The 12200-nt window shown below is 33.4% G+C and overlaps 1 protein-coding gene across 1 annotated transcript in view; it reads right to left on the minus strand.

Annotated features, from left to right (window-relative positions):
* Window positions 1-631: 631 nt before the first annotated feature.
* Window positions 632-12200, minus strand: part of LOC126775253 (TWiK family of potassium channels protein 18) — a 62349-nt gene continuing 50780 nt past the window's right edge. Inside the window, exon 9 of the mRNA XM_050497056.1 lies at window positions 632-732. Coding sequence (XP_050353013.1) covers window positions 633-732 — 100 coding nt within the window. The 3' untranslated portion in view covers window position 632. The remainder of the gene's footprint in view (window positions 733-12200) is intronic.

Genomic DNA, 12200 nt, shown 5'->3' on the forward strand with positions numbered 1-12200 from the left:
GCTGGAACAACTCACCGAAATGCTGCGTAGCCTAGGCGAGTCTTCCCGGTGTGTCGGTCTCGGCATGAACTTGGACAAGACCAAGGTCATGTTCAATAGGCATGTCGTGCCGGGACCGATATACGTCGAGGGGAAACCTCTCGAAGTTGTTAGTGAATATACCTACCTAGGACAGATTATACAAATCGGTAGGAACAACTTCGAGAAGGAAGCCGATCGAAGAATTCGCTTGGGATGGGCAGCATTTGGCAACCTTCGTCAAGTCCTCAAGTCGTCTATACCGCAATGTTTGAAGACGAAAGTCTTCAACCAATGCGTCTTACCTGCCATGACATACGGTGCCGAAACGTGGACACTAACTGCGGGACTAGTCCACAAATTCAAAGTCGCTCAGCGTGCTATGGAGCGAGCTATGCTTGGAGTATCTTTGAAGGATAAGATCAGAAATGAGATTATCCGGAAAAGAACCGGAGTCACCGACATAGCTTGCAAAATTAGCAGGCTGAAGTGGCAGTGGGCTGGTCACGTATGTCGTAGGACCGATGGCCGTTGGAGCCGACGAGTCCTAGAGTGGAGACCGCGAATCGGCAAGCGCAGCGTAGGGCGCCCTCCAGCCGGGTGGACCGACGACCTTAAGAAGGTGGCGGGCACCAACTGGATGCGGAAGGCGGAGGACAGGGAGCTTTGGCGCACCTTGGGAGAGGCCTATGTTCAGCAGTGGACAACGATTGGCTGTTGATTGATTGATTGATAACGTGATTAATCCACTACAAGTATATTACTGCTTCGCTTAACATACACGCTATGATTTAATATATCCAGAATTAACAATTAAGAAGCGTTAATTTCTTTATAGCATCCTGGTTCTGCAGGATTATTCTTTTTAAAAAGAAAATTTAAATAGACAAAAAATTAAAGGAACTTTTAATGGCACATAAAGAGTAGCTTTATGGTCTTCTGAAATATCCAGTTAACTTTAACTTTAAGCTTCATATTGAACATCGGAATTGAAGCTTTGGGATAAAGCGGCAGGCGTTATAAGCTAACCACTAAATTAACGTTATATATAAATTCATGATGTATTCTCATGTATATCATTAGGCCTATTGTTTGCTATATTGTGTTGTTATTCTTACAAAATTAAACCTTACTGCCATTTACATAAGAGCTTGATTGGAGGCATAGTTTATACTGCTTTTCAAATTATATAATATGCTTAGAGAATGACGTCTGCATGTTTCAAAACGTCCCAAAAGACAATGATAAATGATGTAATTGGTTGTGTAGTTTTATATTTGAGCCTCTTTATCCGAGTGATGATGATGAGGATGACCTCTGATGATGTAGCCAATCTTAAGAAAGATTAGTCAACTGCCCATGACATATTTTAGTGCACTAACGTGTGTACAAACACAGATGCACTCTCTCTTCCCTCACTCTCATAAAACGACGTGACGGCTCCGCTACGACCTTAAAGAATTCAGGCGCACCACCAACGGCTTTAATAATATCACTCTCAAAAAAAAAGACAAGTTGGCAAAAGATTTACAAAAATCTTTATAATATTAGTATCAAAGTATATATAACGAAGAACAAATACGATTACGATACGATTAATTTGAAGTGTAATATATTTAAAATATATTTCAAAAGCTGAGTATTCATGTTTCTCAAGTAATGTCGAGTTAGTCGACTCCTTCAACAACAGATGTGATTACGGTGATTAATGGTTATATATTTAGCTGCAACTTAAGTCGAACATACGGAGACCGGCTTAGCCTTGTATCTGGATATGTGATAATATTTATATATTATTGTTTGATGTGAAATCTCTATTGATGTGCCTTAATTTCATGAGGGGGCTATTCACCGCCACTCCTTACTCTTATGTGGGTGGCGGATATACCATAAAATCCGACTCAAACAAAAACTTTATTGTTGTATATGAATATTATAGTTACCCAGCGGGCTTGCACGAAGACCTAACACAAGTGAACACCACGAAATGAATGGTAAACTCAAATAAAGCTCATGAAAATCCAGTGTCTTTATTTGAACCCGCGTCGATTAAAACTCATGTGTTAATCTATTAGGCCATCTCGAAACATAAAACATTTACTTTTTAAAATATCAAGCTGCTTTTTTAAATTTCACTTCACACAATTAATTAGTTTCAACTTAAACTAACTAACCAGTAAATAAGTAGCGAAAATAAAGTATTTTCTTTGGACACAAATTAAGGTCCTTAGCAGGAAATTGCAGAACGCGAGCAGTCTTCTTCAGTCACGTGTTAATTGGCGCAGGACGGAGGTGCACTTCTCTAATTGGACCGAATCGTACCAATTTGTGGTTCTCAAGGAATTGGAACGTATATTGGATTTTAAATTCTATCTTTATTTAAAAAATTTGGATTAAACGAATTTCTATTTTTATTTAAAAACAGAATGTTGAAATTATTTTTAATTTGTCGTAATAATTTTGATTGAAATTAATAATTGATTAATTTCGATTACAGTTTGGTCACTATGTCTGGTTTCAGTAGTGGCGACCATTCTTAGAAGAAATCAGCTTCGCAAGAAATATTATAGAGCATTTATATATATGTACGCAAGCACAGGTACATGTCTATTCAATCACTCTCATAATTAGATGCAATTGCAGAGAACACTTCAAAACAACTAGTAAGAATTGATAGACATATAAATTCAATAACTATTTATTAGTCCGATCCAGGGTTCGAACGTAGCCTCAGTCTCTGAAACGCTTTTTTGACACGGATTAATTTAACTATTGATAAATATTATTTAATTTAATCTCCGCAACGATAGTCACGTGCAAGGCGGCTGCTTCTATACGAAAGCTTTAACAGAATTTCGGAAACGTACTGATGATTAATACCCTTTCCCACAACGGCACGGGAGTTACGATATGTATGCGAATAGGAACGACGCTAACTTATCGCGTTCAACTAAACCGCAGTTTATGTCAAGTTGGTGGAAATCTTGCTGTTCATGGAACGATTTATATCTAAATGAAATAAATTAAATATTATTGTTATACTTATATTTATGTGTGTGTATATGTATATTGTAATGTATAAAAATGTACATATGTATCTGTGCATATATAATAAACACATACCCGACGTGTCGTGTAAGCATCTTAATGTAGGTTTGTCTGGAAGTGATCATTACTTCCATGATAATACCGCCCTTTGCATGCTTTTATTTTATTTTCATAGTCTTAAGCTTTTTTGTCTTTTATATATTTAACTTTGTTTGAGTGTGCAATAAATAAATTTATTATTATTATTAAAAAACTAATATTATAAATCTGAAAGAAGTCTGTCTGTTCCGTTACGCTTGCACGGATAAATCAATGTACCGATTCCGTTTTTTTTAAGTTACTCATCGAGCTGGTTAGGTGGGTATGAAGGTTAGTGTGCAAGTTCTACAAATTTGAAGGCAAAAGTGCAAATTAGTAATTTAAATATAATATGTCGTTGTTCTTAACATTTACACAGGATCCGCTCGGTTTTTTGTATGATTTCTTCAACAATCATAGTCATATTTCAGGCAATTAAACTAATTAAAACTAAACAAAATCACACCGCCAATTACAGACATACTTTATTGTATAATATGTATTGATTTGACTGACACATATTTAAAGTAAGGTCAACGCAATACACATAACGGTAATAAAACGTTTATGCATCAGAATCGTTTCAATTCAATTTCAACATTTAAATGTTACATTTACGTTGCGCCAAAATTTGAATTTGAAATTTCAAGAAATTAAATTCACTTCAACAAAAATAATTTACAGTAAGCCAGTGTATGTCAAGCATGGTCCCACATAAGCCGTGTAAGTAATTGTCGCGAGTTTCCCGGCGGCTTACGAACAACTTATTCAATTAGCATTCGGATAAACATTGTGTTTATATATTATTATCAAAATCAAAATGTTCTTCATTCAAGTAGATTCTTATTACTTACGAATCTTAATATTACAGGATTCAAATTAAAATTAAATCTTCCACCTTTCCAAATATTTTATTACATTTTTTCATTAGTCTACTTTTTTTTTAAATAAACCGGGGAACAAATGCCTCCACTCCACCTGATGGTAATTGGTAGTGGAGTCCCAACGCGATGACGGCCGGTACAGTCGGGAAGAATATTCTGCACCAGTCGCCCCCGCCTTGCCAGCCCGCAAGATGCCTCTTCACTCCTCGTTGAATTACTCGATAATGAAAATTAATATTTTTTTATTGGCCTGAACCAGGAATTGACCAACAAATCGTTACATACAACTGCATATATAATAACTTCATATTCTAAATTTAAATATGCACTACTTATACTTCGTATCAGGCCAACGACTCTCGTATAAAAAAGTGACCGTCACGGGACGTCAATTGTGAATTAGATAACCAGCCGTTTGTTTCTATTATATATTACAAGAACATGAAATTCACGCTTGTCACCTTAATATAATAAAACATAAAACGGGTGAAACTGCAAAACGGATATTAGATAAACAGCCGTTTGTTTCTATTATATATTACAAGAACATGAAATTCACGCTTGTCACCTTAATATAATAAAACATAAAACGGGTGAAACTGCAAAACGTAGCTTCTTACGTGATAGTATTAAATACTAAAACCTCCTTAGAAACACGCTGATAATCCTGCTATATGTTTTTTGTACATATATTCGTTATTACTTTTTTCAAATAGTTATTGTTGTTGAAATTGCTTTACGCTGCTCAAATACTTTTCAAATGTAGACTGAACCGCTAAGAAATAAAACCCCGTAAATAATAATATAAACTGAGCCAAATTTTTTATCAGAAAAATACCGTCAACTTGGCATCAACGTTCTTAATTAACCTAATTAAATCACACAATGACAGATATTCTGCAGTCGCTTCATTTGCATTACAACTAATTCCGCAAATGGCTGCGACACACTTACACGGAGGGTAGAATTTATTATGTATTTCAATCTCCCTGAGCAGGGGTTCTCAAATCAATTTACGGGTCGCTAGTATTGTCTAATAGAACTTACATATTAATAAATGTTTTTATTCAGAAGTTAAGTGCCTGGCGCATTATGTAGTAGTAATAGTAGCCCATGAATGTCCCACTGCTGGGCTAAGGCATCCTCTCCTTTTTTGAGGAGAAGGTTTGGAGCTTATTCCACCACGCTGCTCCAATGCGCCAGAATTCAGTGAAATTAGACATATGCAGGTTTCCTCGCGATGTTTCCCTTCATCGTTAAGCACGAGATGAATTATAAACACAAATTAAGCACATGAAAATTCAGTGATGCTTGCCCGGTGAACCCACGATCATCGGTTAAGATTCACCGTTCTAACCACTAGGCCATCTCGGCTCATCTTATATATAGATAGATATCTTATATACACCATATTATTATTATATACAAACACTAAAGATTATATTCAATAAAAAGTGTAACTAACTTTTGACTTATTTAAAATATATCTAATTAAAATCGATCAATTAAAAATCCAAATTCACGGATTAAATTAATATAATTTGCAGCCCTTAGCCAATCTATCTTTAGACATCACTTGTAAGATATGTTATAAGGGTTGCTCAGAATAATTTTAGAGGGAACGTCTTAATTTAAGATTGATTAGTTTTATTAAATACAAGCTACCCGCCCAGACTTCGCACGGAGACTGTTCGCATAGGTTTAAGTTAAAAAAAAAAAAAAACAAATATCACTTATACGAACCAATAAATTGAAATTGTTAATAAAATCATAATTTGTGTGACGACCAGCAGTTTTAGAAATTATACAAGACGTTTATATAAACGCGGGGAAAATAAGCGGCGCGCATGTAACAACGCATTGCCGCAGTGCGAGCTAATATATAGATCGATTGGTCATTGTTTGTATCTTATTGGATAAAAAATATCAAGGGATATAATCCTTATTTTACTTGTACATAGTCGGTTCGGAACACTAGGCAGTTTTAGTTTATAGACATATTATCAAAAAAGACAATACAGTCACTTACATGAGAAATGTTTACAATTTAAAGAAAATATTATGTAGGTAGTTCGTCGTTCTTGTAATATCAATAATTTTCTGAGAGTAATACAATATTATTTATGTTATATAATATTAATCAAATTATAAAAACTAAATAAGTAGTATCCATTACGAGTATAAATAAGAGAAAATAGTAATTAAAGTGGTAAACAATAAGTTGGTAGTAGGTGTTTACACAATTAAAAATTAAAAATAGGTCTTATTAAAAAAAAAATATTATATTAATTTTTTTTATGTTTTTAAAAATTAAAAAAAAACTTCATAACATGTTGTGCAAATTTAAATTTAAACATTTGCATTGAGTTACAATTTTTAATTACAGTTTTAGGATTAAAATAACATTAAAATATTCTAATTCCCAGCGATACACGTATAATCTTAACAAGATAATTCCAACATTAGGACCAAGTTTCCAAATAATTTATCCCATGGTAAAGTTATTGCAGAACCTAACCTGGATTGGAGGTTAAAGTGGAGATAACGTGGATTAAAGAGAAATCACCCGTTGGTTCATTCAACCCTCATTACGGGCTGATCAAGTTGGTAAGCAAATAGTTGGGAACTCATTTTGGAAGATTAGTTTCAGATGAGAAGGAAAATTAGCCGGTATGTTGGCTAGTTGGATTAGTTTGAGCCATGTTTGAACTATTTCATTTGGCAGCTTGAAATGAGCATTGTATAATCTTGTTGCACATTGAACACAAAAACATATACAAATATTGATTGACATGTCAATCTGTTATTTTAGTTTTTTTTATAGACGACCATATGGGCCACCTGATGGTAAGTGGTCACCAACGCTCATAGACATTGGCATTGTAAGAAATGTTAACCACCGCTTACATCGCCAATGCGCCATCAACCTTGGGAACTAAGATGTTATGTCCATTGTGCCTGTAATTATACTGGCTCCCTCACCCTTCAAACCGGAACACAACAACACCAAGCACTACTGTTTTGCGGTAGAATATCTGATGAGTGGGTGGTACCTACCCAGACGAGCTTGCACAAAGCCTTATTATTGCTATTTGCGAATTATCAAAATTATAATGACTAGTTTTTTAATTTCACTATCGCTCCTACCACGATATACCTTATCATTTAATAGTTTATAATCTATTGGTCACAAAGAGAATACAATGTTGATGAAGACACGAGTTTTGCTAGTATATAATAAATCCACTCAACTCTTCTTGATATTACACGTAAATTGATTTAAGTTTAAATTAAAAGTCAATCGTTAACAATTATATTATTATATCGATATATGAATATCTAAAACATCTGAATATAAAAAAAGGTTTTTTTTTAATTTTTAGCTTTATTATTAATTTAAATCAACTTCTTAATTTTAAATATGATGCTTAAGAATTGCATATTCGTAGTAGTCAGTGGTAAGAACGCGTGGGTTCAAACCCGGGCAAGCACCACTGAATTTTCATGTGCTTAATTTCTGTTATAATTGATCTCGTACTTAACGGTGAAAGAAAACATCGTGAGGAAACCTGAATGTGTCTAATTTCATCGAAATTCTGCCACATGTGTATTCCACCAACCCGCATTGGAGCAGCGTGGTGGAATAAGCTCCAAGCCTTCTCCTCAAGAAGGGAGAGGAGGCCTTAGCCCAGCAGTGGGACATTCTCAGGCTGTTACTGTATGAAAAAATTATGTTTCTTTTTACAAATAACTGATTAATAAATAAATTAATTATTTCCATATTTTTAAATCCGTCAGCGATGTTATTTATTAAAACAACGATATATTTTTCTTAATATTTTCATTCAATTTTGGTCCGAGCGTCTCAATTAAGTAATTGTGTTTGTTATTTTATAGACAACTTGCATCGATATTTTCATTTATCCTAAAATAATTTTTAAATGGATTGGAAGCCCCAAAATAATTACTTAAGGAAACAAATTTACGCTCACCTTTATAAAATTACATGAACCTAATTGGTATATTTTGTTTTGATAAAAAGATTTAAAAGGAAAAATTGAAACGTAATACGTATACGTTTCCTATATAATGTTTATGGGACAGAGAGATTAAATTTTTAAATCTCTAAGTTTCAAGTTTTCAAAAGATAGCGTTGTTTTGTCGAGTTAAGTATGTAATAAATCTTTTCCTATGTGCTTGGCCTAAGTCTTATTGCATAAGTATTCTTTAAAAAAAATTAACATAAGGGAATTGTAAATAGGCCACACTGCATTGCTGTTTGGCGATAGAATATGTGGTGAGTGCGAGGCACGCACACACCTGCCTTACCACCAAGTAACGATTACAATCTTGATAACATTCATTCATTTCATTTCTTCACATTACTATTACTTTGGCCCGTGTAATTACAGGCACAAGGGACATAAAATCTTAGTTCCCAAAGTTGGTGGCGCATTGGCTATAAACGATGGTTGACATTTCTTACAATGCCAATGTCTAAGGGCGTTTGGTGACCACTTACCATCAGGTGGCCCATATGCTCGTCCACCTTCCTATTCTATAAAAAAAAAAAAATTAAAGTAATACAAAGTTACTCCCAAGTCTATGCACTTCGAAGACTGTCACGTAGTTTAGAGGTCGTTATGTCGAGAGTGCACTAAGCCGACACTCTACGGACAAGTAAATCTGTGAGTGAACAAACGTTCGTGCGGAACCCCAAAAATGGAAATAAACGAGCTCCATTAATGGAGACGTTATAGCGCTTCAATGACACCATCTAGTAATTCAAAGTTTAAAATATATTATTTAGTCGACGCTATAAGAAAGAATATTAATTACAATAAAACATAGCCTGAATGAACACGGCGCCCTCACCAAAAAGTCGCGATTTGAAATCTGAAAACACCATATAATACTTGGCGTTGAAGGAAAACTTCGTAAGGAAACCTGCACGAAACCTAAATTCTAACACACTAATCAGTGGCCCGAGGAATATGCTTTGTTCTTAACAATTATATATACAAGGGTATATTTCGAAACTGATATTCGTGTATTTTAGGGTACACACACATTAATTAGATGGCCCTACACACATATAATTATATATATATATATATATATATATAACGCTACTATTATATATAAAAATAAATTCACCTTTAACCATACAATTAAAAGTACAAGACGCAAATAACGTTCGTTACAAAACTCTTTCTACAAATTTCAATCATCATAAAAGTAAATAGTACGATAATACAATCCGTAATTGTAAAACACAATTAAAGAAAAGGGACAAAAGATAGAAAAAACAACGTAAATGAAAGAGTAAAAGCTAACGTGACGGTGTAAGAGGCAGTATCCTTAATTACATTCGAGTTTCGACGTACACGCCGCAATAAACGAGGCCGCCATAAATCCGGGCCTGTGTCGCGATGTTGTACAAATTGCCGAATCTTTTTATCGTCGGTTTCTCGTCACGATGTTAATATTCATATCAATTTTTTGTCAAATAATTAAAAAAATATAAATATTTTGTTTCTTTTTTTTATTTTATATATTATAAAAATTAATGTACACACTTTCCTCAATAAATTATAAATAGTGTAATACATTTAATTCTTGTAAAAGTTAACACAAAAGAGAAAACTAAAATAATACTTTGAACTCTAAACAATGATCTCCTTCAAATTGAAACCTAAAAGCACATTAATTAAACTTGCTCTGGTTTTTCTTCACAATATCCTTTTCGAAGTTGGTTTACTTCAAACAAATTAATTAAGCGAGACTGTTTTAAAAACAAGTTTTCATTTAAAAGATCTAATAGGATAACTAAAATTAAATTAAAAATTTAAATTAAAAAAAAACCTGTAAAAAGTAAAAAAACAAATGTGTTCGTTGGCTCTTTAGCCTTATAATATGTACTTATTTTAATGCAAGGCGTCGTCGCATCGGGGGAATCTGAAATTAATCGGACTTATTGAATCTGAAAGTTGATAAGACCCTTTTTTCAAGTAGGGAATGAGCTGATAACCTTCAAATGCCTGAATAGATATTTATAATTTATAGCTAAGAACCGAGCCTTTACAATTGCGTCGAGAGATAGCAGCGCTGAGCGCTTTGTATCGACTGTATCACGGCGAGTGCTCTGAGGAATTATTCTCTCTAATTTCCCCTTTCTTCATAAGCCTACGCGTGCTGGCTCTCGATTTCACCGCCTAACTGTGACATCAATTCCATCGCGCACAAAGAAATTTGGCAACTCCTTTCTTTGTTGAACTTCCACTACCATTTACCATCAGGTGGAGTAGAGTCATTTGCCATCCCGGCGCATATAAAAAAAACCATCTCTATCACATCAGATTTCAAGCTAAAATAAAAACCATGAAAAGCGGCCCATTCGTCTGGGAGCTACAATGATACAGATGTACACACGTGAACATTATAACACCCCCCCCTTTTTACTTCTTTAGCTTAAAAATAAACATTGACGTAAATCAAACTTATCATTTTATACGATATGAAAGCTTGTCGCGATATTTTCCCTTCTTAATTTATTTTATAAAAAATATACGAATTTTTATATCTTCATATTGAATTACATAATGCTATAATAATTTAATAAAAACACATTCACGCGAAGTTAAACAGAAGCTTCTCAAAAGATATTTTCAATTCATGTATAGTATAGATATATATTTTACCTAAATATAAATTCAGTATTCAGTAAATTATAAATCACTGTAGCCGTGAATAGCCATCCTACTATGATTACTGAATTTTCATGTGCTTAATTTGTGATTATAATTCATCTCGTGCTTGATGGTGAAGGAAAACATCGTGAGGAAACCTGCATGTGTCTAATTTCATTGAAATTCTGCCACATGTGTATTCTACCAGCCGCATTGGAGTAGCGTGGTAGAATAAGCTCTAAACCTTCTCCTTAAAAAGGGAGAGGAGGCCTTAGCCCAGCAGTGCGACATTAACAGGCTGTTGCTGTTACTGTTGTATATTTAATAATTAAGTGAAAATGACATTTCGACAAAATTGCGTAATGCCAACATTGTTAAACATTCAATGAACACGCTTATCAAATTGTTAAAATATAAAACAAATAAAATCTAAAAATTGAACAAACCTAAAGCCAGGAGTTTGGTATTTAGAGATCATATCAAAATTATAATATTTTTTATTTGAATAGACTTTTACAAGTATTTTTAAACCATCAAGCGTTACCGTTCGGAATATGGTATTCATGAAAATAACGCCAATATAAAGTGGCAATATAAATAAAAAAATCTATTGAAAATTTGAACTTTTGATAAAAAAATACATGCTTCGTCGTTTTAAAAATATCATCCCCTCAAAGGATAAAATTCGGGCTAAAGTTTTCTTGATAATATTTTTGGTAGAATTGTAAACACAATATTTTGTACAGATAAAATCATTGGCTAAAATCTAATATTTTATTAAGTCATTGGAATGTACATCCGAATACAGAATAAAAAATGAAATCAATGAAAAATAGTTCCAAATAAATACACGAATGATATGTTAAAAGGACATAAGAACACGCTTTATTATCATTTCATTGAATATGACTTATAGAAAACAATGTAGACAAGAATTTGAATAATCGATCTCGGAAACCTTAAGGCATATTCATGAATTATTTATATCCCCTAAGATTTAGGGCCTTAAAAGTCCGAATGTCGGCCGGCAGACTTATTTACATTGGAAATGTACTGTGAGGCAAATTTCTTATTTATTTATAGTTACATTATCTATGGCGCTTCTGGCTGAATCATTTTCTGAGAAACGAGGGATTGCTGATTATTATGAGATTCGAAAGGTTCTTCCCCATTCCTTCCATATTATGGACTTAATAAAGTATATTTAGGTATCTATTTATTTGATTCAGATTTTTTTATAACAATTATTATCATAAGCAGCTTTAAAAAATACATTATTATATTTTTGTTAAATTAGTATATTTTTTTATGCTTACATTAATCAAATGATAAGTAATTGTATTGTCGAATTGGAGGGCGTTAGTAACTACGGCACAGCTTAATACTATTGTAGTTTTTCGTATATATTGATTGCGATAAGTATTAATTGTTCGAAATAAATAAATAAAATATCTGTAATATTTTTCGTATGTAAATTAAACAT

The sequence above is a fragment of the Nymphalis io genome, chromosome 18 (genome assembly GCF_905147045.1).
Source record: "Nymphalis io chromosome 18, ilAglIoxx1.1, whole genome shotgun sequence".
Classification (NCBI taxonomy): Eukaryota; Metazoa; Arthropoda; class Insecta; order Lepidoptera; family Nymphalidae; genus Nymphalis; species Nymphalis io.